This window comes from Gopherus flavomarginatus, chromosome 5 (genome assembly GCF_025201925.1).
Source record: "Gopherus flavomarginatus isolate rGopFla2 chromosome 5, rGopFla2.mat.asm, whole genome shotgun sequence".
Classification (NCBI taxonomy): Eukaryota; Metazoa; Chordata; order Testudines; family Testudinidae; genus Gopherus; species Gopherus flavomarginatus.
Window position 1 is genome coordinate 13,600,589 of NC_066621.1, and position 27,241 is coordinate 13,627,829.

The 27,241-nt window shown below is 42.4% G+C and overlaps 2 protein-coding genes across 2 annotated transcripts in view; one reads left to right on the forward strand and one right to left on the reverse strand.

Annotated features, from left to right (window-relative positions):
- PFKFB2 (6-phosphofructo-2-kinase/fructose-2,6-biphosphatase 2) overlaps window positions 1-27,241 on the reverse strand; it is a 334,000-nt gene that overhangs the window by 237,795 nt on the left and 68,964 nt on the right. The gene's annotated exons all lie outside the window — the stretch shown is intronic.
- Window positions 12,248-17,604, forward strand: IL10 (interleukin 10). Its single transcript, XM_050954067.1, has 5 exons — window positions 12,248-12,406; window positions 13,792-13,854; window positions 14,385-14,537; window positions 15,963-16,028; window positions 17,504-17,604. Exons 1-5 carry the CDS (start codon window positions 12,248-12,250, stop codon window positions 17,594-17,596), a joined length of 534 nt encoding a protein of 177 aa, XP_050810024.1. The 3' UTR covers window positions 17,597-17,604.

Consider the following 27,241-nt stretch of genomic DNA (forward strand, 5'->3'; position numbering starts at 1 on the left):
CATCAGCTAAATTTCTAAAGAGTTGCATAGGATCTACCTGTTAAGGAGATTGGTCATGATGCTAAATTCAAAGCAAGCCTTCTAAAAAAGCAGGTGTTCAGAGTGAAAAATCCCATGTCATGCTTGCTAAGAATAACACAGAAAGAAACAGATCCCCTTTATCTTGGCCCCACCAGGAACTGTTAGTCATCAGAACACAGCTGCAGATAGGGCAAGCAAGATTGCTTAATTAATGTCATTCACATCAGATGAACAACAAGGATTGTGCGTCCGTGTGAGTTTCCCCATGAGTGTCACAATTCAAGGATGGGATTTCACACATACACAGAGATGTGAAACGGGGGATTTGGGGAAAGAAAAGGAAGCAATACCTTGATTTGATAATCTGGAAATCTAGGGGTTTAACAACAGTACGCATACAACATGCTGCAGAGTCTGATGACTAATTAGTACACTAGAAATGACATGCCGTGACAAGTTTCCCTGGTGTGTGCACAATGAGATTACCTGGTAATTACCTGTTCCCTCCATATTGTATGGATTATTAGAGGAATAATAGAATCAACACAGATCAGCAATATCTGTGCTTCAAAAATATATTGGGGTGGGATTTTCAAAGGTTCTTAAAGGAATCAGTGCCCAACTCCAATTAATTTCAGAGGTAAAATTTTCAAAAGTGCTTAAGTGACTTAGGTGCCTAATTCTGAAGTCAATGGCAGGTTCTTAAGTGCCTGTGGGCCATATTTTGGAATGTATTTAGATACCTAAAGACGCAAATAGGCACCTAATGGGATTTCCAAATCACCAGGCACTTAATTCCTATTTAAATCAATGCAAACTAGAAATCAGTGGGAGTTAAGTGCCCAGGGGCTTCAGAAATTCCTACAGGGCCACAGTATATGTACACTTCATTATGAGCTGGGTCGGAGTACCACTTGCTTGCATTGCACAATGAAATGTGTAGTGAGACCTAAGAGTGGAGCTTGTTCAGGAAGGACAGGCAGGGAAAAAAACAGAGGAGGTATTGCATTCTACATTGGGAATATATACACTTGTTCTGAGGTCCAGAAGAAGGTGAGAGAGAAACCAGTTGAAAAAGTCTCTAGGTAAAGATAAAAGGGGGGAAAATAGGAGTGATGCTATGGCAGGGGTCTACTATAGATCACCAAATCAGGAAGAGGAGGTGGACAAAACATTTGTAGAATGAATAGAAATATTCAAAACACAAGGCCTGGAACTAACAGCCGACTTTAACTACCCAGACATCCACTGGAAAAGTAATATGGCAAAAAATAAAATGGCCCTAAGTCCTTGGAATGTACTGAGGCCGACTCTTTGTTTCAGAAAGCCGAGAGAAAAAAACAGGGAGGCTGCCATTTTAGATCTGATTCCGAGCAACAGGGAGGAATTGTCTGCAAATCTGAAGGTAGAAGGCAGCTGGGTGACAGCGTACATGAAATTGTAGATTTCACTAATCGAAGGAAAGGAAAGAGTAAGAGCAACAGAAAAAGGACAATGGACTTGAAAAAGCAGATTTTAACAAACTCAGAGAACTGGTAGGTAAGGTCCCATAGGACAAAAATCTGAAGGCTAAATTAGCTCAGGAGAGCTGGCAGTGTCTCATGACAACAATATTCAAGGCACAACTGCAAACTATCCTGATGTGAAGGAAAGACAGGAAGAACAGTAAGAGGACAACAGGGCTCCATCAGAAAGCTCTTTAGTGACCTGAAAATCAAGAAAGAAACCTACAAAAAGTGGAAACATGGACAAATTTGCTAAGGAGAAGTACAAACGGAGAGCTACCGCACAAAATGAGAAACACTAGCCAGGGACATAAAAGTCAAAAAGAGAGGTTCTTTAAATACATTAGGAGCAAGCGAAAACTGAAGGAAAGTGTAGGCCCCACTTAGCAGAGAAGGAGAGTGAATAACTGATGTCAACAAAAAGACTGAGATGTTTCATGCCTATTTTGCTTAGCCCTGGTCTACACTAGGGGTAGGCGGGGTAGAGGAAATTGCAACTTCAGCTACAAGAATACAAGAATAGCGTAGCTGAAGGCGATGTGTTTAGGTTGACTTACCGCGGTGTCTTCACAGGGCTGAGTCAACTGCTGCTGCTCCCCCATCGACTGCTCTTGCGCCTCTCCAGAGTCGACAGGAGAGCATTCAGGGATCAATTTATTGTGTCTAGACTAGATGCGCTAAATCGACCCCTGATAGATCAACCATTACCCGTCAATTCAGCAGGTAGTGTAGACCTGCCCTCTGTCTTTACTAAAAAAGTTAAGAGTGACCAGACACTTAACACCAATAATATCAATGAGAGAGAAGGAACAGAAGCCAAAAATAGGGAAAGACGAGGTTAAAAAAATATTTAGATAAGTCAGATGTATTCAAGTCAGCAGAGCCTGATGAAATTCACCCTAGGATAACTAAGAAACAATTATTTTTGAGAATTTCTGGAGGATCAGTGAGGGCCCAGAGAACTAGAAAAGGGCAGACATAGTAACTACCTTTAAAGGGGCAACAGAGAAGAACCAGGAAATTATAGGACAATCAGCTTAACTTTGGTATCTGGATACTGGAGCAAATTATTAAAGGATCAATTTGTAAGCACTTAGAGAATAGTAGAGTTATAAGGAATAGCCAACAGACTTGTCAAGAATCACACCAAACTAACCTAATTTCTTTCTTTGGTGAGGTTACTCACCTAGTCGATGGGGAGAAGTGGTGGACAGGATATAGCTTGATTTTAGTAAGGCTTTTGACACATTTCTACATGACTTTCTGATAAGCAAACTAGGGAAATGTGGTCTAGATTAAATTACTTTAAGGTGGGTGCAGAACTGGTTGAAAGACTCTGTGTAAATTGTAATTATCAACGGTTCATTGTCAAACTGGGAGGATGTATGCAGTGGAGTCCCAAAGGGGTCAGTTCTGGGTCTTGTACTAATCAATATTTTCATTAATGACTTGGATAATGGAGTGGAGAGTATGCTTATAGAATGTGCAGATGACACCAAGTCGGGAGGGGTGCAAGCTCTTTGGAGGACAGGATTCGAATTAAAAATGACACTGAAAAATTTTGATTTGAAATCAACAAGACGAAAATCAATAAAAACAAGTGCAAAGTCCTGCACTTAGGAAGGAAAAAATCAAATGCACAACTACAAAATGGGAATAACTGCCTAAATAGTAGTACTGCTGAAAAGGATCTGAGTAGGGTGACCAGACGAGATGAAGAAAATATCGGGACACATGGCGAGGTGGAGAGGTTTGCCGACAGAGCAAAAAAACAAAAAAAAAGCAGAGTGCTGCTGGTGGAGGGGGGGAAAACAAACAAACAAACAGTGTTGCCAGCGGAGCAAAATATCGGCACAAATTGCGGGACGCAGGACAACCGCACAAATATAGGGATGGTCCCAGTTTTATCGGAACGTCTGGTCACGCTAGATCTGAGGGTTATAGTGGATCAGAGATAGAGGAAGAGTCAGCAATGTGATGCAATCACTAAGACTAATATCCCCTCTGTTCAGACTTGATGGAGACCTTCACTTTGTCTCTGTATCATCAGACGTTTCCTTTAATCCTCTGGTTTCTTTTTTAGTATCGTTTACTCTAAAACCTGTAGCAGTTACTTGAATTGTGGCTTTACATGTAGTCTTGACATCAAAGTGGTGACAAGCGTGCAACCAGTATGCCACTTTTCAAAGCCCAGCAAAGGTCAGCTGTTTCTCTCTGAAGCACCAAGTAAATTTCCAACTGGCCTGGCTCTGCTCAGGAATGCTTCAAACCACCAAAATAACAGGAGCAATTTTTATTTGGAGATGGCACTTCTTAGTAGTTAGAGCAGGGTACCAGGAATCAGGACACTTGCATTCATTTCCCTACTCTGCCCCTGGCTCACAGTGTGATCCTGCACAAAAACACTTAACCTGAACCTGGCTCAGCTTTCCCATCAATAAAAAATGGAAGGATACTTACCCACCTTTGTAAAGCAATTAGAAATCTTTGTAGCAAATGCTTTGTATAAATACACAATGCTATTGCATTTCAGGAATGATAGCATGGAATAAAGATACTGCAACATCCGTATATTTACAGTATTACTGTATATTACCCTGGCTGGTGTGCAATATGATCAGTGTTTTAGGCATTCATTGTGCAATATTATCCATGCTGGGCTCAGCAGAGGTGGAATATCTGCCAGACAGCCTAGTGTAGGGGAATACTATTATTCCCCTCTGCATATCAGGGGTGCAAGATAGTACTGAACATGGATGCAATTTCTCCTGTTGTATACTGCAAGGCCACCGCATTTATTCCCCATGCTGCATTCCTCAGGTGTGCAGGACCCTACATGATGTACTGCAGGGGTTTACTATTCCCCTAACTGCAGTATCTTGCAATGCACACTGCAATGCATCTTGCAGGGAGCAATATCGCTGAGTTGTAGCCTATCTCCCATGCACAGGAAAGTTCTTAGAAGATTGTGGGAAATGGAGCAGAAGTGCATGAATGACTTTTCAGTAACATTCTTTCCTTCCTGAAAATGTCTTGTTGGCAAACGTAAAATCTATTTCCTAAACATTTAGAGATACACCCACATCCCTGGACATTCATTCATTCATTCATTCAACCACCATATAGTAGTGCACAGTGAATGTGTTTCCATAGCACTAGGCAAAAGTGAGTCAGAGTGAAACTGCACACTCAAGATCTCAGATGCAAGTCTCTGCAAAACGGAAACACAGGTAAACACAAAGCAGCATTTCACACAGAGGTGCTAGTTTCCTTTATGGAATGGACAAAGCACAGACTCGTCCTACAGTCTTTGTACAGGAAGAGGCCAAATGCTGCTCTTTGTTACAACAGTCAGGGCCGTAGCAACAAAGAACGTGGCCCCCTCCGAACATATGTCTGGGGCCCATTACAATGCAGAAACGATAAAAAACTAAACAACTAAATTAATAACATTTATCCGCCGACAGCCATTGTGAACGCAAATACACATTCTTTGAATGGGTCCAACTAAAATTCGAAACTGACCGACAGACAACTGATGTAGCCAATAGCATTATGATGTATCATAATGACTTCACGGTTTTGTCAGTAAAACCGACATGGATTGTGCAATAGTGTCAATAAATGTCACTTACCTAGTTATACCTTACATTTTTTTGCCACTTTTAGGGGCCCCCTTCCTTGCGGGGCCCCCTCCGGTCGGAGGGTAGGGAGGGCGCTCTCTATGCCTCTGACAACAGTGTAAATCTGGAGCAACTAGAAGTCAACCATAACTGGGGGTAGATCTTCAACTGGTGTAATTGAACATAGCTCCACTGATTTCAATGGAACAGTAACAATTTACATCAGCTGAGTTCTGTCCTTTACATGCCCATTAAGAGTTTTAATCCTGTTTCCATTGAAGTCAAAGGTAAATCTCTCTGTTGGCTTAAATGGTGCAGAATTGGGATTCAGACTTGCTCAAGGTCCCATCTCTAGCTAATGCTGCATAAAGAAACTACTAAAGAAAAATAAATAGGCCAACTACTTCCTCTGGGGCTCATGATCTGAGGCTAAACGAGACCTGGATACAGGAGACACTCTGGGGCAGAGACGCCTTCATTTGACAGAGGATGCATATAGTTAGGGCTTGCACTGAAATAACTAAATCAGTTTTAATTCACACCTTTTGTCATTTTGGTGCAAGTCTCTGTGTGGACACTTATTCTGCAAGAGTGCCCAAACCTAGACTTGCACCAAAGCAGCCATTCATTTCAGTGTAAGTTTTACATATAAACCAGCCCTGAGACATTGTCTACATCAGAAAGTTGCACTGTTTAAACTTAAGGTGTAAATTTAAATTGATTCAATAAACTGGTGCTAATTCCTACACACTCCTGTGTGGTTTAGCTTCAGTTGATTGGGAACATGTTTAAACTATCCCAAAGTAAGCTACTCTTAAACTCAAATATGAGTATCCACTTGGGGGGCTGCATGGTTTAATGAATCAGTTCAAAAAGCTCTCTCCTGTAGGCAAGATCTTAGATACTGGTCTTTTCTCTGTCCTCATCAGCTTCCTCATTCCGTCTGTCTCTGGCTACGTCAGAGGATGGGAAGAGAAATGGATTCTAAAATGACTGATATAAGAGATGATTCAGATCATGTCCAATGTCCAGGGCAATGATTCATTAGAAATGTCCCTGCTCTTGTCTTTTGAAAGTGTGTCACCCATTCAAAAAAATCCGCAGGCATAGATAGGTATCTTCTCCATCAGAGGGAAAATTGCCCCATTGCAGTCTTCCTATTCTCTGTTTCATTCCTTTGTTCCTAGTCAGTCATGCCCTGGGGCCAATAATCAATCTGCTTCCTTCATGTGTAGCTCCCTGAATTGCAAAGATACTAATCTTAATATAAAATACTTCTCATTAATAATTATTTGGGCCTCACTAGCATTTTTGCTTCAAGGCTCTCCAAGGGGTTTTCCAGCACAAACTAATTGAGCTTCAAAGAGAACTGTAGAACAGAGAGGCGAAGTAACTTACCCAAGGTCATGTGATGAGTCAGGGCTCAGAGTAGCACAGTGGTTTCCAACTTTTTTCATTTGCGGACCCCTAAAAAATTTCCAATGGAGGTGCAGATCCCTTTGGAAATTTTAGGTATAGTCTGCAGTCCCCCAGGGGTCTGTGGACCATAGGTTGAAAATAGCAAATTGCTTCAAAACAACACTTGCCCTTAAAAAACAAAAAACATTTTAAGGTTATTTCTACTTTCTCTTTCCTGAATACAAGATGTTCTAACAACTATTTTGAGTCTTTCTTGCAATGACTCAGCAAAAAAAAAGAAAACAATAACAAAAAGAGAGACGTCCTGGTAGGAAAGCGGAAACGGAAAGAAGTGTCAGAGGAAATATCTTCAGCACCGAAATGGTTATTTTTCTGACTGCCACTGTGATAATTTTCACGATGTGATACCATTACGCTCCAGTTCATGCAGCCAGCACAGAGTCACCGGTGTAAGGTTATTGCAAGGGTGTCCATTTCCAGGAAGCCAAGCAGGACTAAAGCAAGCCAGAAATGCAAATACCCACAGCTCATTGATGCATTTTAACCCCAAACCTTAGTGCTAAGCACAGGCTTCCATGACGCATATGCCCAGTTGGTCCCACAGATGCAGCTGCCTAATGAGAAAACACTTGGGCGCCAGCTCAATTATAATAAACAAATGCTGTTCCTTACAGACCATCTATGAAGCTGGTCAGGTTAGAATAAGACAACCCCACAATCTCTAATACCAAAGGCGCCACCTGTTGGCAGCAACACAGTTGCAGTGCTGTTAGTCTGGAGCCCAGTGGTGTTGGCAATTCTGGTCTCTGAGCTGTTTTGCACGTAGGTATGTGAGTGTTTGCAATGAAATCAGCAATGGGTTATATTTATCCCTGCCATGAACGCCGTGTGGGCAGTCCTCTGTAGCTGCAGGAGCCCCACTGAAGTCAACTTGACTTCTTCTCTGTGCTGGATTGTAGCCTTATATTGGAAGCTTTCCAATGGAAGGAGACATATTCATCTCTGTGTCTGTATGGCCTACAGTGCAACGGGAGATGAATCCTGTGACTGCGACCTTTGGAAGCAACCACAACAATGATGATTTAGATCAGGGGTTCTCAAACTGGGGGTCAGGACTGCTCAGGGGGTCGCAAGGTTTTTACATGGGGGGTCGCGAACTGTCAGCCTCCACCCCAAACCCTGCTTTGCCTCCAGCATTTATAATAATGTTAAATATATTAAAAAGTGTTTTTAATTTATAAGAGGGTTGGGTCTCACTCAGAGGCTTCCTATGTGAAAGGGGTCACCAGTACAGAAGTTTGAGAACTACTGATTTAGATAATCTGGGCACTTTACCTACAATGGATTGATTCTATTCTCGGCTCTGCCACTGACTGTCTGGGTGACCTTAGGCAAGACACTGCCTTGATCTGTGCCTTGGTTTCCCCATTTGAAATGGCAATAATGATACTTTGTCTTCCTTTGTAAAGCTCTTTGAGAGACTCAGGTGAAAAGTGCCATAAGTGGTAAGTGCTGCTGTTGTTATATCGGTGGAAATGAGAGACACATCTCCAGTGGCTGGGATGCTCAAAATTTGTGACCCTCGAATAGCCACACTGGCAACTAGCCAGAAGTCCAATAGTTGCACCTTAGCAAAAGTAAATGCAAGACTACCATAAAATGTCCTTTACAGCTCTAACGCTTTATTGAATTAAAACAAAACAAAATCTCATGAGCCAAAATTCTAACCCCCAAATAAAATCATTTTTATAAAACCAACGGAGTCTCCATTTATTCTGATCATGTGAATTTATTCAAATGTATTTTCTCTGGAATGTCAAGCCATATCTTAGAGTACAGAAATCGGATGTAGTATTGCATTAGGATGGTCTTCCATCTGATATCCAAACCCTATGTTTGGTCTCTTAGATCAAAATATAAGTGCACAAACTGGACAATTACTTACCAAACTGAGGATGATCCAAATGCAGAATCTGGATGTCCTATAAAAGTGCCTGAAAAATGAGACTCTATAGGCTTAATATATCTCATTGACTTCCTAGAATTATAGCAGGGATTTGTTTGGCCCTATGTTTCTTAATTGTGCAACTTTTCTCTCTTTCTTTTTTAATGTTGATTGAAAGAGCATTTGAATTGCCAGATTGGGTCAGACCCATGGTTCACCCAGCTCAGTATCCCATCTCTGACAGCGGCCAGCACCAGATGTTTCAGAGGAAGGTGTAAGAACTCCTGTAGCAGCCAGGTGTTCCTGTCGTGTCAACTTCTTCCACTGCAGAACCATTCACAGCAGAGAGCAGCTCTTTACTTGTTCTTCTGTTCCCTTGAACTTTGCAGACATTATTTACATATCCCTCAAAAAAACAGACCAAAAACTGATAGGTCCTTGCCAGTTTGTTCCCCTCATTTGTTCTTGTCTCATTAAACTAGTTTCCTAAAAGCTTCTGAGATGAACGTATTTGCATAAGTCCTGTATGCTTTGAGTGATAAATTTAAAACAGCACTGAGCAGTTGTTTTAAAGGTGAAGGAGGAGTTCTCTTTAAACTTCAAAGAAATAAAGTTAACTGGTAGAAAAAAGCAGGCATTTGTCTGGTGGCATCTACAATAGATCCTGCATGACCTACTACATGGTTTTTCCTGCAGTCTAATCACACATTTACTTGACTACCTCTGTCTGTATATTACAGATATAATGCAGCTAGTGTAATGGTCTATTAGTGATTAGCCAACACTATAAAAATAGGAACATAAATATTGCCATACTGGATCAAACCCATGGTCCATCTAATCCGATATCCTACCTCAGACACTGGCCAGAATCAGATACTTCAGAGGAAGGTGAAAAGAAAACTAGAAGATGATAATTCTGAAATAGCCTGCTGTTAGGGTAAGTTTCTTCCTCAGCTTTCTCAGTTAGAGGTTGACTTACTCAACTCCAAAGTTGAAGGGTAGTCATAACTGGGCTTCTGGTCCAGACCCACATCTCAAATAACTTGCATATAGTGTGACATTGCATCCTATAATGCTTTAGGGAAATATGCTTATGAGTGTAAATATGACATAACTGGAATAGGTTTTATGCTAGATATGCCATGTAACATATGTTTGCAAAGGTTATGTTATTCTGCATGTATTCATCCTATTTGTTTGCATGGATCATTTTTGTAATGCAAGTTATTAATATTGACTATGTACTTGTTTAATTTTAAGTAGCCTCTGTGAAGCAGTTGGTCAGCTTCCCGAGAAAAGGCTATTCTCAATAAGTACCCAGTCAAGAAAAACTTAAGCTAACGATAAACTTTGAGACCCCAATCCACATCTGAGCTTTCCTGGGAACATGGCCTGGCCTGTAAGGAACTGACTCATGCATGGACATGTGACTTGTCCATGTGACTCCAAAACACTACCTTGGAGCTGGAGAGGAGAAGGGGTTTCCACCCACAAGAGGAAATTTATTTAAGCCCCTGGAAACCCCTCCATTTTGTCTTTGGCTGGTTCAAGAGGTAGCCTCTTCAACCCCAAAGGATACCTGAAAGAAACTGGAACAAAGGACAGTAACCACAGGAATGAGAGAGATTGCTGGACCCAGACTCAAAGGAAGCTAGTCTGTAAAAGAAGCTTACTGGAACTTCTCTGAGGGTGAGATTTCATCTGTAATTACTTTCTTACTGTACTAGGTTTAGACTTGTGTGTTTTATTTTATTTTGCTTAGTAGTTCACTTTGTGGTCTGTTGTTACTTGGAACCACTGCCCTACTTTTTGTATTTAATAAAATCACTTTTTACTTATTAATTGGCCCAGAGTATGTATTAATACGTGGGGGGAGGGGGCAAACAACTGTGCATCTCTCTCTATCAGTGTTATAGAGAGCAAACAATTTATGAGTTTACCCTGCATAAGCTTTATACAGGGTAAAACGGATTTATTTGGGGTTTGGACCTCATTGGAAACAGAGTATCTGGATGTTGAAGACAGAAACACTTCTTTTTCAGTTAAGCCTGCAGCTTTGGGGACATGTAGTTCAAACCTGGGTCTGTGTTTGTAGCAGGCTAACATGTCTGGCACAACCAGGCAGGGTCCTGAAGTCCCAAGCTGCCAGGGAAAATGGGCTCGGGGTAGTCTCAGCACATCAGGTGGCAGTCCCAAGGGGGTTTCTGTGATCCAATCCATCACACAGACCTCCTACAGTTTTTGCTTAAAAGTCTGGAAGGTGCCAAATTTATACAGGTTCAGTGGCTTCACTCTTTGTACGAAAAGCAATAAAGAAACTAAAAATGAGGTAGCTGAAAATGAAATAGCCTAAAGGTACGAGGAACATCCTTATTTTAAATGAGCAAAGAAGGGAAAACTGCAAATTTTAAAAAGATTGATCGGAATAGTTGGTATTTAAAAGGTCCTTTCACCCAGAAGCTCTTAAAGTTTGATCAAATTCTCTTCAGTGACTCACATTGCAGTTCTCCCTTAAAAATGCTGCACTTACATAGAATTTTGGAATTGATCTGAAGATTAGGAATCAGAGCCAATGCCTATTGATTTGAAGACAATAGGAAGACTTCCACTGACTTCAGTGGACCTGGGATCAGACCCTAAACTCCCATGATGTTAATACTACTAAAATTATACATATTTATAAAGTGCACATCACTGTGGTATCTGAGCACACATCAAGAGCCTAGTTGAATCCAAGAGAAGAATATTGTTGTGTATTGTCTGCATGTGTGTAATAAAGACAAGCGTTATTCCAGACATCCCTGCCACGCGATAACCTGTAAGAATATGGCAGCTATTTAACAGTGCACAGTAATGCTACACAAAAGATGGTGCAAAGTGAAGAACGTCTATAAAGAATATGCTGTTCAGTTGAAACAAACTGGATAGCGTATTTGAATGCTGAACGGGGAGTTTTAGCAGGTTGCAATTACTACAAATGTTGGGATTTACCCAGACCATGAGTGCTAACATACTTTTTCCTATGGGAAAAGTCTGAAGGGATTTCTTTAATTGCTCTGTACTGATTTCCATAAACCCTAGGTAAGATTTTATTTATTTCCTCATAAGAACTTTTATTTGTTTATTGGTAAAAGGTTTATTTTCACATTGAAAAGACCCGGAAATGGGAATTCATACTTCTTGGTGATAAGGGATGAATATTTCCCTGTTCAAAAGGCTCAAATGCCATTAAAATGACATTTGCTCTGTGGTGACCTAGAAAAAGTCTAAATTATGTAAATGCATTACAGAGATTTAAAAATGGAAACACTTCCCTCTCCCCACCACAGGTCTTTTATGTAAAAATAGAAAATACAATGAGAATGCAAAAGTGTCCTCCATACCACACCTTTTCATGTTCAAATTCTTTAGCCACATTCAAATTTACAAGAAGCAAGCTATGTAAAAAAAAAAATGCAGTGTCTAACACAAACGATTTGATGGGGTGTGGAAAGGGGAGGGGGGGCCAGAGCACAGGAAGCCTCTTACGGGAAACTCTTGTGACCTTTGGTTTTAATGAATGACTTAAAACCCCAATATTAGTCCCCAGGAAATGGGAAAGGAAATTGAGAGCATGTCTGGAGAGTATAAAATCAGGAGCTCCATCAAGGTAAAGGCATTCAGATCTGGCTTTTTGCCTCTTGTGAAATTGAACTAATAACTGGACCACAAGAAAGAAACTCAGCTGAGAAATGAAACTTCTCACAGCACTCATTTTCCTAGCCCTGACTGCCAGCATCAAACAGGCCAGCTGCCAGCTCTCTGAAGAAAGCTGTACAAAACTCGTCAATCTCCTGCCCCTTCGGCTCAAAGACCTGCGGATTGCATTTGATGAAATTAAAGATTATTTTGTGAGTATGACACCTGTCAAAGCCTGCTGTCTTCTGTCTACTGCTTTTGCACTTTCAGTGATTTAGCATACCCGCACACAGGAGACAGGCTCCTTTGGGCAGAATAGATTTAGATGCAGGCACACTGTTTTGTGTTCATTGCTGCGGGTGAAATAAATAGTTTAGTTTCATCACTTGCTAAGGGGAGAGAAAATGTGCAAAAGATTTTTTGTTATCCAGTCACAGTTACAGCTTTCACAATGAATTTTAAGGCATTTTAATTTTTTTGACCTTTCATTTAAAATTATTCCTTTACTGGCAAGGATAAATTCAACTCTGGTGTAAGTGGGTGAAAATCCATTGACGTTAATGATGGATGAGATGGAAATATTTCACTATAGCTTTCAAGTTGTGTTAAAGAACAAACATTAAGCTACAACCAAAGCCAGAAAGAGGTTATTCTGCGTCTAGAGAATTTAATGCCCATTTCTCTTTCCTGCATGGGAATGCTGTCTGTGGATAGATTGCCAGAGTGGCATTAAACCTTTGTGATGAGGGATGTATTGGAATGATCTTGCTGACAGCTGAGCAAAGTAATCATGCAAAAAGGGATGTGTAGGATTTGTATTGTATTATTACCAATATTGCCTTAAATGCATCTAAACTGGAATATAATATCAATGGCATTAGGTACTAATGATATAAAAAATTGAGATGTCATCCCTCTAGGTTAAATCACCAAATAATGGCATTGTGTTTGTATTATCAGCCAAATTAACATGACAGTTGATAGGTATATAGGATTTAAGACTTTAAATCAAAGTTTGCTACAAGTCTCTGAGTGAAGTGCTGGTAACAGGACCAAGTAGTTCCTTAATAGGACTGTTATATATCACAGTCATTTTGGGTGCTGTTATGTGCACACTATCTGAAGTCAAAAGAAAGTAAGCAGGGTTTGAAAGGCAGTCTAAAGAAATTAAACATATGTTGAATAAATCACCCACATATGTGATTTCATTTTTCCTGTCCTTTTAACTTCAAATTAATTGCACAGGCATCTGGGACAGTACCAGCACCTGTCCCAACCATCTGTTAGTCTATAAGGTGCCACAGGATTCTTTGCTGCTTTTACAGATCCAAACTAACACGGCGACCCCTCTGATACTTGACACCTGAATGTTATTACTGTGTGATGTGTGTGTGTGTATACATACATACACACAAACACATACAACTTCTGTATGTTCAGATGCTTTTATTTCCAGTGTTTGCCTTAAAATGACAACACACACACTCAGGTAAACCAGACAGTTTGATGAACTGAAGTACTTATACAATGTGGAAATGAAGATATTGTAGGCTGCCTACCTTGGTAAAACTGACATTTCCATTGCATACTTTTACAGCAAGCCAAAGATGATGAACTTGACATCTTATTGCTAAAGGAGGATTTACTGGAAGATTTTAAGGTGAGAACTTTGCTGTGCACTGACTCTAATTCTAAGGTAATGCCATTCTAACAGAGGCAGCTGGAAGTACTATTAAAACTGGTAGTATGATAAGAATATCCTACCTATGAAAACTGGTTTCATTGTATCTTTGCCTGTATAACATCTGTCTAAGATAGTCAGTCCCTTTGAGATTGCTTTGCTTGTTTTCATGCCGGGGGGCTGGGTCTAGTGATCAGAGCACAGGACTGGGAGTCTGAACTCCAGATTTCCAGGATGATGACGCTGTCTGTGGGCTTGGGCAAATAGCTTCACCTCTCTACACCTCAGTTTTTCCATCTTTAAAGCAGCGATAATAATGCTTATTTACCAGCCTCACAGGATGGCAGTACAGCACTGTGGAAAGCACTCTGTAAGGTGCATTTTATAACCCATAGAACCAAACCTCTGGTCAGTGATGACAACTGAGTGACTGATTCTGACAGCTGTTTATGCCATTTCCTCCACTTGTGGTGGCAAATCATTAACGCAACTCACTCCTCTTCCTCCAGGGTTATTTGGGCTGCCAGTCCGTGTCAGACATGATCCGATTTTACCTGGATGAAGTCTTACCGAAGGCGATCAACAGCAGCCAACACACCAAGCGGAGCATGGTCAATATTGGCCATATGCTGATGGACCTGCAGCAGACACTGAAGCGCTGTGTGAGTATTGGTCACATTTTGCAGGTCACTTGTCAAGTTCCCAGGGAGCTGAACACAAGCTGGTATCCCAAGCAAAGCTGCATCATGAAACCTCTGCAGCTTCCTGATGGAGAGCTTCTTAAAAGTTCTTTGCCACAAAAGCTCAGGGGCTGCAGTACAGATCAATAGTGAAGAGAGGGGTCTGTGAATCCATTGGTGCCGTAACTTAATAAGAAGCTAAGTATGGTGTTATAGGGGAGAAGGCCTACAAAAGTTTTGCCAAGCCACCTTCAGACTGATCCTGTACCACTGAGGTTGATAAGAGCTTAGCCATTGTTGTCAGCGTAGATACCACAGTGACAGGCACATTAAAAATACAGCTGGACTCTTGGGACTGACATCCTGGTCATGACGTAAAAGGGAGGCAGAATTTTGCTCATCATGGGGAAGGTTTCACCGTATATAGACCAGAATAGATGGACACACACAGAGACTGCAGCTGAGGAATGTCAGACTGAGTGACCCAAGCAATCCCTTCAGGCCCTTGCTATCTAGGAATCTATGATTTCTATAATCAAGATTCAGCTGTAAAGTTTTAGAAATAATTATTTATTTTTTAAAGGCCAGCCTGCAGCCCTGTAATAAACACTGATCAAAGATGAATTTAAAAGGGTTTGTCTGAAGCCCTTACCTGAAAGGAGCTGCTCTCACAGGCTGGGACGGCAGAACTAAAGCTGAATGTAGCCTCAGCTCCTGGAACTGCCTGGCTGTGGTGCCCTGACACTGTCATCTGGCAGTGAAATGATTCAGTCAGCGAGCAAGCAATTCAGCAAAGGGGAGGGTGAACCCTCCCTGAGAGGGCATCACACAGGCTGTTTGCTGAGCTGGTTATAGAACTCCTCGAACATAATGGCTATTGGTATCTGCATAGGGGTAGCATCTGGAGGTCCCAGAATGGATCCAGCCACCTCTGGATAGGGCATGGTACAAAGTCACCACAGTTCCTGCTCCAGAGAGCTCACAATCTAAAAGACAAATGAGGGCTGAAGGGAGAGGGAAAGGATACAACATCCTAGCAAGGGGGCCACTGGGCTAGTCCCCTTGAGAATGAATATCTATTAATGGATTTCATTTATATCTATCACAAAGGCTTCATTTTGAAAGGCACCCGTGGCTGACATGGGGGAGATGAGAGGAATTCTCAAGGAATCAAGGGAAATGGATGAGGGGAGAGCACAGCCTTGTGGGAGAGTGGGTCTGGGGAGCTGAGGAGCTGCCGTGGCAGGAATGAAAGACTCAATAATAGTTTCCCAAGCACATACCATATTTCTAGAAAGACCCCTTTGTGCACCAGCTGGGCTGGGGCAGCCTCTCTCTCACCCACCCAGAGCTGTACCGTAAAGGAAGGCTGCTTTGTTAAAAATCCCTGGTTGCTTTCCTCCACAGCACAGATTCTTCACTTGTGAGAAGAGGAACCAAACCTTAAAGCAGATCAAGGAAACCTACGATAAGGTAACTCTTCTGTACAATTGCTAACCATGTCTTTCGGGAGCAATCCATCATCCCATTCAAGTCAATGGAGTTTGGCCAATGATTCCAGTTGGAGCCGCATCAGGCCCTTATAAGAAAACTCTGGGATTGACAATACTGAAAACATGAGAAAGTGGCCAAAAAAAAAGCATGAGGGTGGAGGGAATTCAAATGCAGGTTCTCCTAAAATAAGTATAAATAAATAAATAATGTAGCCCCTGAAACCTGGCCCACTACTGAAACCAGATTTTTTTTTACAAGGTTCATTTGCTTTTCTTTTTCTGGCCTGGATTGGGACCAGAAATGCTGCAACACCATAACAATGGTCCATTCGAGCTTCATACCACACACACACACTTTCACGTTCCAGAGAGTTAGACTTTTTGGATGAGGGTTGGAGAAGTATCAAAAGTGATGGCTGGTGAGCCAAACTGAACCCGGACTCTCAACCTTCTCAGGTTTGGCTAACACTAACCAAAGCAAAGGACAGGTCGACTCTAGAACAGTTAACTGTTAGAGGGGAAAGATAGCCCAGCCTGGGATTTTGGAGACACTTGTTCCTGTTCCTGCTCTACCACAGACTCCTATAAGACCTGGGGCATTCTCTGGGCTTTGATTCCCTATCTGAACAATGGGGATAAGAGCAGATGCCTACCCCACCATTATTTTGTGAAAATAAATACTGAGTGCTCCATAATCTTTAGTGTAAGTACCTGACTATGCAATGGGGCTGGGTCAGATAGATACAGTAACTGCATTAGCCAGAGCAACTGCAGGAAAGCAGTTTAAATTGTAGACGGAATTATAGTGTTTACAATGATCTAAACAAACATCTATATGATATATTATACAACCACAAATGAGTTAGTCATGAGTCTATCAGTTCACATTGTCCAAAAGCTGGTATTACGAGTCCTGTTGCAGCTGGGCAAATGTTGCATTAAAAAAATCTGCAGAGGTTTGAGGGTTTTTTTCAAAACCACCATTTACTTTGAGTGTGTTTGCATTATTTCTGTTTCTTATCCTTGAATATTCTGTCAAATGAAAGTATTTTAAGCAAGTCAAGTGGGATCGTTGTGGGAAGCCAATTTTGACTTCCTAATCACAAGCATTCCCATTGGAAACTGATCCTAAATGTTACATTCAGCCAATCAGAGAACAGAAATATATCATAAGAGCTATGTCTCCAAACAAAGCAATTCAAATTCAGAATACACTTAATGAACTGCTTGCAAACTACATATCAATTCTCCCATCACCTGTTAGTTAGCTGTGATTCAACATTTGTGGTTTAATGAGAATCTGAGTAACATTTCCATGCACTCTATGAATTGTGCATCTAGGCTTAGCATGCTTTAACTCAAGTTATCTTGTTATTTATTATACACTTAATTACTAATAGGTATGATTAATTGATATTAAGTAATTTATTTTCTCTGCTCCTCCCCTCCCCCTAGTTACAAGAGAAAGGAATCTATAAGGCAATGGGAGAATTTGACATCTTCATTAACTACATTGAAGAATACTTGATGATGAAGATGGGAAAGTGAAACCTCAAAAAGTTCTGCATCTTTCACAACAAGGAAACTGCCATTTTATAAAAGTAACAGACTCTCCAAACACATGAGAATTATCTTATGGTTTGGGCCAAGGATTGTGGCTGAACAGTATTAATACTGTACTTTAAAAAAACATATTGTGCCTATCATATTAAGTATTTATTACCTCCAGTACCTCAATGTTTACATTTACAGATGTCTTATTTTTTTAAATAGGAAGAAGCAATGTCATTTTTAAACTATTATTTATTGTTTGATATTTGTATATTGTATGATTGTGATATTTTTACACTTAGCTTGGAAATACGAAAACTTATATTTCAGGAAATACTCTTGAGGGAGGAAATAATGAGTCAGACTCATCCCTGGTGTAATCCCACTGAAGTCAGGATCTGTCTAAACAAGAGTTCTAGGTCCCAAATCCAGCAAAGCACTTGCTTAGGGGCTTTGCTGAATTAGGGCCTTACTCCCTGAGCTAAACTTCTGTAGGCATTGTCTCTGGTCTGTAATTCAGAAAGGGAACTAACCTATTCTCTAGAATCAGAGCTCTCGAGCCTTAAAATAGCCAATTAATCATAGCTAAAACAGAGGGCATTTTCTTTCCCGAAAAGGCTTTTTGGTCAGCTTTTACATGAAATGAAATTTGGCGGTGCAGGGTTTACATTCAACACCTTAAATTCTCTAGGAAATACCAGTGGATGATGTAACAAACAACAGACTCTGATCAACCTGACTTCAGTTTAAATCTTAGCTCACTATCATAAGAAAAAATAGTATTTGGAATGAAATGCTTTGGTTCTAATAGAACTTAACTTTTAACTGCTACAAGCCATTTAATCACCTGACTTTCAGAGCTGCTGGGCACATCCTCAGTGGTCTTTGAAGCCAAAGGGAGCTGCGGGGCTCCGCACCTTTGAAAGTCAGACTATAGTGCCTTAACCTTCAGTCTATGACTGGGATTAATTCACTGACTGGTTAGGGCTGCGGGGGATAATTTAAATTATTACCCACCATTTTAAGGTGGATTTGGTAATTTGCATTCAAATGCATGAAGCTGCACATAGGGCTGGCAATGGTTTGTTTTGCTTTACTTCTTACATTATGAACCAGGAGCTGCAACAGGCAAATGCTACACTAGAAATGTTACAAGCAATGCTGTTCTATATACCTAGAGAGTCAGTATTCTCTGTATATCAGCATTTGATTCCCCCTTGTTTCATGGGCTCATCGGCTTAATATGCAGAGAATAACAGAGAGTGAAGTGCAGTGATGTTTGGGAGCTGGGTTCTAATATTTAGAAGCACTGGGAGGCTCCACTGTAATGAAACACTGTCAGTTTGTCATTCGTGTTACTGTGCTTTGTAAGTTACCATTACAAAATGAGATAAGCAGATATATACTTAGCTTGTATTTTCAGAGCTAATGCCACAAGGGCAGGGATTGTGTCCCCGTCCTGGGAATGCATCACAGTGAAGCTGGTTGTGCAACAGAAGTAACCAGTCCAACTGCAACAACGCGGTTCTGCAACTCAAAGGGCAAAAATTCACTTAGAGATGGTGCCTAAATCACAGTAAGGGTAGGCTTTGGTGTAAACAGGTGTAAAATTCAATCAGGCGTCCGCAAAAGTCTGCCCCTTTTTGCATTAAACTCCTGTCAAGCCAGCTCTGCACTCCTTAGTCCAGCAAAACTCCCTTTGGTTTGAGTGACATCACAGGGCTGTGAACTGGGCAAATGGGTTACAGCTACAGCAACCAGACTCAAAAGTTCCATCTCGCCAGCTGCAATTTCAGTTCTGCAAGACATGTTGCTGTTTAGAGGGCAGTGCTATTGCTAAGTGCTCTGTTAATGTGTTCATGTGCATGACTGCAGAATTTTCATCTGTTTTTATGTGAATGTAAAAATAAACTGTTTATGTTTTCTAACAGCAATCTGATCTATTCTATTCTTTCGATTTATTAACACGGTTATGAAGGTGAAATATTGCTCACCACCTAGAGGAATGGCTGTTATTTACAATACCAAAATAAATTTATGTCTTCCTTGAGCGGCTCACATTAGGAAACATGATCATAGATAGTCACCCCTTATGCACAGGGATCTGCTAGGGCACTCTGAATCAGAGGGACTCAGTATGGACATAAAGGGATGAATCCCTTTGCAGAGCCTTTTTAGTAGCCATTGCTCACACAGGGCTCACATCTGAATTAACATGGTGATTAAAGAACATAGTCAAATACATACATGCATCTGATGAAGTGGGTATTCACCCACGAAAGCTCATGCTCCAATATGTCTGTTAGTCTATAAGGTGCCACAGGACTCTGTCGCTTTTTACAGATCCAGACTAACATGGCTGCCCCTCTGATACTGGTCAAATACAGATCCTTGTGTGACCTTGGCCAGGTCAATTAGGCCCTGATTCAAGAAACCCTTTAAGCATATGCTTAAACCATCCCTATTCAGGCCCGCACTCAAACAGGCATTGAATTATAGACGTGTGATTAAATTCCAGTGACTACAATTGGGACCTAATCTACTGTGCCTCTATTCCTCATCTGTAAAACAGGGACTTCCTTTGTTGCTTGTCTAAATAGACTGGAAGCTCTTTGCGGCAGGGGCTGTCTCTTAGTATGTCTGTACAACACCCAGCACAACGCAGTCCTGATCGCAGCTGCAGCCTCTAGGCACTAGCACAATACAAACAGTATTAACAACCCTTATTGTTTATCTCCTTTACAAAGCTACACCCATCATCACAGCCTCTCAAAACCTAGCTATAAAGAATACATGTACACATACAGATGTCAGCGTTCTTTACCCGTTACTAATAAACCCTGATTAGAACAATACATGTCCATTTTGCATTCCATCATTTAAGCCCAGCTATTTATGGATTTCAGTCAACAAGCTTATCAGTTTCACTCTCAATTTCCATGCATCCGACGAAGTGGGTATTCACTCACGAAAGCTCATGCTCCAATATGTCTGTTAGTCTATAAGGTGCCACAGAACTCTTTGCTGCTTCTCAATTTCCAGTCACTTTCACTGGCATGAGGCGTCTTGTTTTTAGGTGCACTCTGGTTCTGAACATATTTTTTAAAAAAACAACATGCAAATATTTGTAGGCAATGAGATAACATCAGCTGTGTTCTATCCATGCATCAATAGTGTTACAGGTCAATGTGGTTGCACAGAATTTGGCCAAGTAGATTTTGAATCAAAGCTGCATTTTTGGCATAATGCATCTTTGTCAGATACTCATTTTTATACTGTGAAGATACAGGAATGGCCTGTACAGCACAAGTGCACCTGGTACGACTGCAGCTCCTGTATTTCAAGCAACTCCCTTATTTCATACTCCTTTAGCTTTGTTCCTGACAGATATTGCTACCGTGCTTCCTTTCTTGGACACATCATTCCCGTTATATAACTTGTCCCTCTTCAGGGACCAGAGAGTGCAGTAGGTTAGTGCACAAGCTTTTCACCACTGGGAATCTGGATTCATATCCCAAACAAGGTAGCCCCTGACACCAAGCACAGCAGGTGTTCATCTTAATCCCTAGCTGGCATTGTTTTGCACTGCAAAACCGCTACACAAAGTGGCAGTGTGGGCAGCTTGTGCTAAGGCAAACCAAGAGGTTTTGCAAACCAGTTTTCAGGAGCAGTGACGGAATAGTTGGGTGTATGGCATGCTTCAGTAATTGAATAGCGAGGGATCTTACAAGGATATTGAAGTCTGAGAGGCACTGACTGAGCTACCATGGTGGGGACCACATTCCTAGGACACTGTGGGGTGCTGGAGATTAGTATTGAGGTATATTAGAGCTGAAGGGAGTCTGAAAGCCTGCACTTGGAGCCAGAGCCATAAAATAATCCTCTCGGTCTCTAATACATTCTGACTTCTCCCAAATGTGATTTCAGTTCTCCTTGCCACTCTTGCCTATTGGCACATTAAGACTTTTGCAACCTGACTTGGATTCACTGTCCTCTGCAAAGAGAACGCCGCTTTTGTCTGCTAGTCTGTGGTCAGTTTTTCAGTAAGACTCAGTCATTATGGTTAAATTAACCAAAGGAAGGAAGCAGACCGGATGCCTCTTGCTGTACAGATAAAAAAAGATTTCCAGTTACCTGGTGCCACAGGAGTAACTCATTGCAGAAAGAAATGGAGACATTGCCATGAGCCTTGTTTGGGAAGGATGGCTGCTCGCAGTGCTAGCAGACGGATTATTGTTGATTGGGAACAGAGTAAGGTGAGCTGTGAGAGAGAAACAGACATACACACCTCTGAGTTTGAGCCGGGGCCAGAAGTGGAAGTACTCCGAGACATTTACCTTGTGGGATTCCCGGACGAGGAAGCCGGTTGGCTGGGTGGATGATGAGAGATGAGCCTTGGCCACAAAATGGAGAAGCTGAGAGCTAAATCTGCATGCAAACCTTGTTCCCAAGTTGCAGGGGGGTTTAGATCCAGGGTGCAGGGATGATTGGAATATATTAAACACATACACTTGGTAAGCATAAACACATACATATGCATATACATTATCTCCAGAAGATTTCCAGACTGGTATTACTGAAAAACAAGAAAAAGCCCTTGTCCTGTTTTCTAGGCAGAGGAGGTGCTACTGAAAGAAGCTTTTGCTTGGGCAGGGTGGTGGGAGGTGGGTACTATGTGCCCATTCTGGCTATCCCTTAGGGCAGCCTAATTCAGGATGGGAGGGGACAGCAAGGTCCCCAGCAGTCCCTCTTCACATGGCTGCACAGCTCACAGAGCAGGCTGCAAAGCTGACACACTTAGAGCACCATTAGAAGTCATCCCCATGACTCACGACACCTACATCAAACCAGAATCACAGCACAAGCGTCTTCTAACCTTCCTTTTGGCTCGCCTTCATCTCGCCTAATCTGTGTCTCAATCAGAGAGCGGCTTCACGTGTTGGATGTGGATTACAGTTCCGTGGTTCCCACAGCGCTTCCGGGCTCCGAGTGTGACTGAGCCCTCTGACCTACAATATACCTGCTCACACGCACCGAGAACACTAGAGATGAAAACAAATCGTCTCCCCAGCATGGCATGCAACTGCAACTACAGTGCAGGCTGCGAGCATGCTATCTAGGTTAAGTTTGCAACGACAGCCTATGGAATGACCTCACAGACAAAAAGGGTGACCTTGGGGTTAAGGCATTAGGCTTGGATGGAGGAGACCTGGGTTCACAGTTCCTGGCTCTGTCAAAGACTCTCACTGTGAATTTAGGAGTAGGGTGACCATACATCCCATTTTGACTGGGATAGTCCCTTTCTTAAGCCCTGTCTCTGCCATCCTGACCGTTTTGGCAAAAGTAAGTATTTGTCCCATGTGCTCTTGCCAACTGATTAAGTTGGCAGGAGCACATGAGAGAAATGCCCACTTTTGTCAAAAAATTGGGGAGCAGAGGAGTGTGCCGGAGGGGGGAGCAGAGAGCCCCATGCAGCGGGGATGCAGGACTCAGGCAGGGGGCAGGTATTGCTTGAGTGAGCAGTGACACCCGCTCCAGCTTTTACTGATGCACTGCTCATTCTTCCTGTACAATGGTTAGGCAAGGGATGTGCTGTCATTGCCACTTATTAAGCTAAGCGGGCTTCTTTCACAGCTTACCTGCTCCTCATGTATCATTTTATCCATCGCTGGTGGTTGTCTCATTAGATATATAAACTGACCTCTCGTTGGGGCAGGGCCTGTCTTTTTTTTAGTTCTGCATAGTGCATAGCGCAACAATCTGACCCCTGATGGGACCTATAGGTGCTGGTGCAACAGATATAATAAAAGTCATAATCATTGCATCTATTGTGCTGCATCACTGCAGGCAAGTCTAAGTTCCTGACAATCTTCACCTGCCTTCCCTTGTTACAGTAATACCTCGCAAGGGTTACACAAATAAGAAATGGTGGTTTTTTATTTTTTCCCCACATAGAATATGGTTTCTTTGCTGGGTATCTTCTTCCTGACAGCTAACCCTGCGCACGCTCAACTTCCTGACACTTACCCCCCATTACACAGCCAGCTAGCTCCAATTCATTCACTGCATTTTGGCCACTGCAGCTCAGCTAAAGGGCCTGAAACACACTTGAAGTGCTTAACCCCCTTCTGTCCTCTGTTCCGTACACCCTGAGCCCGACCCTGCAGTTATCACCCAGACAAAACTCCTATTAAAGTACTGCAAGGACTAAAGATTGCAGAGTTGGGCCCAGTTGAATCACTTGGGGGGGCGGGGAGCAGGGACTGGGTTTCAATATTAGGGAAAAAAGGGATTGAACATAGGTTTGCAAAACTAGAACAAAAGTACACAGTTCATGCAGTTGGGAAGCCACTGAGCACCAACAAGTTCATCGGTCCCTACTGAAAACACTGTGGCCCTGGACAATCTGCCAAGCAAGGCATAGGTTCACTCACGTGGCTAGAATACATACCCCTGAATGACAAACTAAGTAGTAAAATCCACCCTGCCATAATGCAGACAGAAAACCCAAGGAACAGTCCTTTCTGACTCAGACAATTGTGTGACTCACAAGTCCATGTGCCAAGCTCTGCCTCCCAATGGACATTAATGCTGAGGCACGACTGATGGTTATCACTCTTTTCTTGCACATCCAACTGACACTCATTTCACATATCACACTCGGTCTGTGGTTTAAGCTGCACACTTCCTACAGATGAATGTGATGGAGCAAGCACTGGGCTGACCACGTGGAAGAATCTGGGGACAATCCTCCTAAAGCAACAACAACAAAGTACAGACTTGCACAATTGTGTGGTCACACCAGGCTGGGACTTCCATGGTGAAGCGAGTGTCTGACATGCAGCGGATTAATCACTGGAGTGTGTGAGCTGTTTGGAAGGGAATGCTAGAGAGAAGGCCATAGTAGAAGTCAAGGGCAGGCTGAAAAGTGCCCTCTGTTAGTCAAACACTCACAAGGTGTTGCTGCAAAGATAAATGTGTCACCTACTCAGTCACCCCTCTCAACATATTGCTCAGATGCGGTGAAATTCACCCCAGTGCACTGGGCCTGCATGAGACTGACACATCACAGATGTCCTTCCTTTGAAGAAGCACCTGAAGCTTGGTAGGAAAATAGGACACAGGCTCTAAAATAAGAGGGGCCGCACAAGGCATTTGCACTAATTCAACAACCTATGTTTCAAAGCTGCTTTTTAAATAAGAGCAGATGGAACATCTGAGGACTTACGTAGCACCTAGATGTGGTGCTGTCCCTCTGCGTGGAAGCGTGCTTCACCCCAAATGAGGAATGGGTTAAGAGGGGTCACAGCTGACCATTCCAGTGATTGTAGGAGCAGTGCCTTCTGCTTTTTTTGTGTGCGTGCACATGCAGAAGTTTGCTTGAAAGCAATATATGTCCCTGTACTGAACAACTTGTCCTCTCTGAGAAGGAAGCCATTAAACATCTTAGTCATCGCCCCATTGACAAATGTGGGAAAGGCAGCCAGGATGGACGAGTGGGGACAGGCGGTGGGGGTTACTCACCAACCTGGCTGCAGCAGAGGGCAATGCAGCACAAATGAAGGATGGGGACATCTCTAGGCTTTTCAACAATCAGACTCAAAACGCCATCTTCTTCCTTCTTCTGAGAAAAAGGGGAAGCTGCTGCTTTCAGCTTAAACAGCAAATTTATCAGGAATTTGTGCCTTTCATTTAAGGTTACAGTGTTAAAACAAACAGTGCTTTTATTATTACATTAATTATTCGTTTTCTTCTAAAACCTTAACAAACAAACATCCCAGGGCCCCATAAAAAAATGGCCCCAACTCTCAATGGACTGTACTTGGCACAGGATAGGGAAGGAGGGTAAAAATGAATTTAAGCAGTGCTCTTCTAAATCTGGCATTAGGCAGGGGCCTGCCTAGCCCTCAATGTAAGATAGAGCAGCCTCATGGCTGCTATAATTTATGCTTTGCTTCCTATGGCCCCCAGGGACAGAGAATAGCCATAGTGCAGAGTACTCCAGCTATTCTTCCTCCCTGCCACCCACACACCTGTTCAATGCTGGGGGAATGGGAAACTGGCCTGTTTAGGGCTGATCTGGCAACTTCATGCCAGCAGAGGAGTCCCATATGCAACAAGTGTTTGCTGGGGGTCGTTTCTATCACCTTCACTTTGACAGAGTGGCATAAAGGGGACCTAACACAACTGAGGATCAGGTACCATGTCTCTAGCAGGATCAAAGAGCTGGGGCTGGGGGGGTATTCATTTCTTAAAAATCTAATGAAGCGTTTTAATATTGCACATTTTAAAAAAAATCTTATTTATTTCAAAGTGGTTTCATTTGAGGTCATTATTGCCTCTTAAATTGTCTGTGCCCCTGGCTCCAAGTTAACATCTCTCCATGCCCTAGATTTTGATACGACTATTCTAAAAGGCTGGGGTTTGTGGTAAAGGAGGTCAAGTGTAAAAATGAAAATGGAGCAGACAGTCCTGGTGTGGGTTTGGTGCATTCATTATGGTAACAGAGACAGAAGGAGGCGGCCCCAGGCCATGCCACAGCTTCATAGACAACCACTTTCCTACTCTAGCTATGTCTCAGTGTGATGAGCCTGACTAAGATCGGTTGGTGAGGAAACAACAGGATTACTAAAGCTAAGAGTGCTCATGTTGCCACGGTTAAACTCTCACAACCACATTTGCAGAAGTGTTTGCTACTTCTAAGAGTCTCCATTTCTGAGGCCCAGATCCTCAGAAGTGTATGTAGCCTCTGAATGTCCATTGAAATCAACTGAAGTCCATGGCTGAATGAAAGAACCTGGCTGGATTATCAATGGAAGTTGGGAGTCTAAATACATTTGAGGCTCTGGGTGCCCGATGTGAGACCCCTATACCCAACACCCAGAGGTGCTGAGAGTCCCCGGGCAGTCTGTCCTGGCATTGCAGGAAGCAGGATACCAGACACAATGGCCACTGTTCTGTTCCAGCAGCACAGGAAACAGGACACCAGCTCTGACAGTCCTTTGGTCTGTTTACATCTGGCAGTTCCTATGGGCTAGAGACAATCCACACCCTCTGCCCCAGGCCTCATTTTCAATATTTTGACAAATGAAAACTGGTTCCTACACTTTTTCATTTTTGCTCCCTCTCTACCCATAAAGTGTCGGAGCAGTAGTCATCGCTCTCTCATAGCGAGACAGTAACACAGGTGCAGTACTTAGCCACAAGGTGGGTTCTGACGCATGTGGGGTATGAGTGGGCAGCCAATCACAGAATTCTCTACCTGTCTCAGAATTACTAGAGGTGTTTGCACTACCGGTTATAATCAGTCTCCATTTCAAAGGACGTGATAATATTGTCTGGGCCCTAATAGATGGTACTCTAGGGTGAAGGTCAAACAACCAACCATCTGTATTACTATAGCTCCTAGAAGTCCAGTCATAGATCAGGACTCCCACTGTATGGGGTGCTGTACAAACACAGAACAAAGAGACAGTCCCTCTCCCCAACAAGTTTATTCCAGCAGCATTGACTTAGCCTTTCTTCCCTCTCATAGCAAAACAGAGAATAGTGCAGTTTACAGCAGACATGGTTTTGTGCTGGGATCTTAAGGGTGGGATTTCAAAAAGCTCCTAAGGGAATTATGCACATAACTCCCATAGG

What these genes read in the sequence shown, in the direction of transcription:
- IL10 (XM_050954067.1), top strand. Translation starts at nt 12,248, where the DNA reads ATGAAACTTCTCACAGCACTCATTTTCCTAGCCCTGACTGCCAGCATC. An exon ending in ATGAAATTAAAGATTATTTT is followed by an intron (nt 12,407 to 13,791) that starts GTGAGTATGACA and finishes ATACTTTTACAG; the next exon opens with CAAGCCAAAGATGATGAACT. An exon ending in ATTTACTGGAAGATTTTAAG is followed by an intron (nt 13,855 to 14,384) that starts GTGAGAACTTTG and finishes CTCTTCCTCCAG; the next exon opens with GGTTATTTGGGCTGCCAGTC.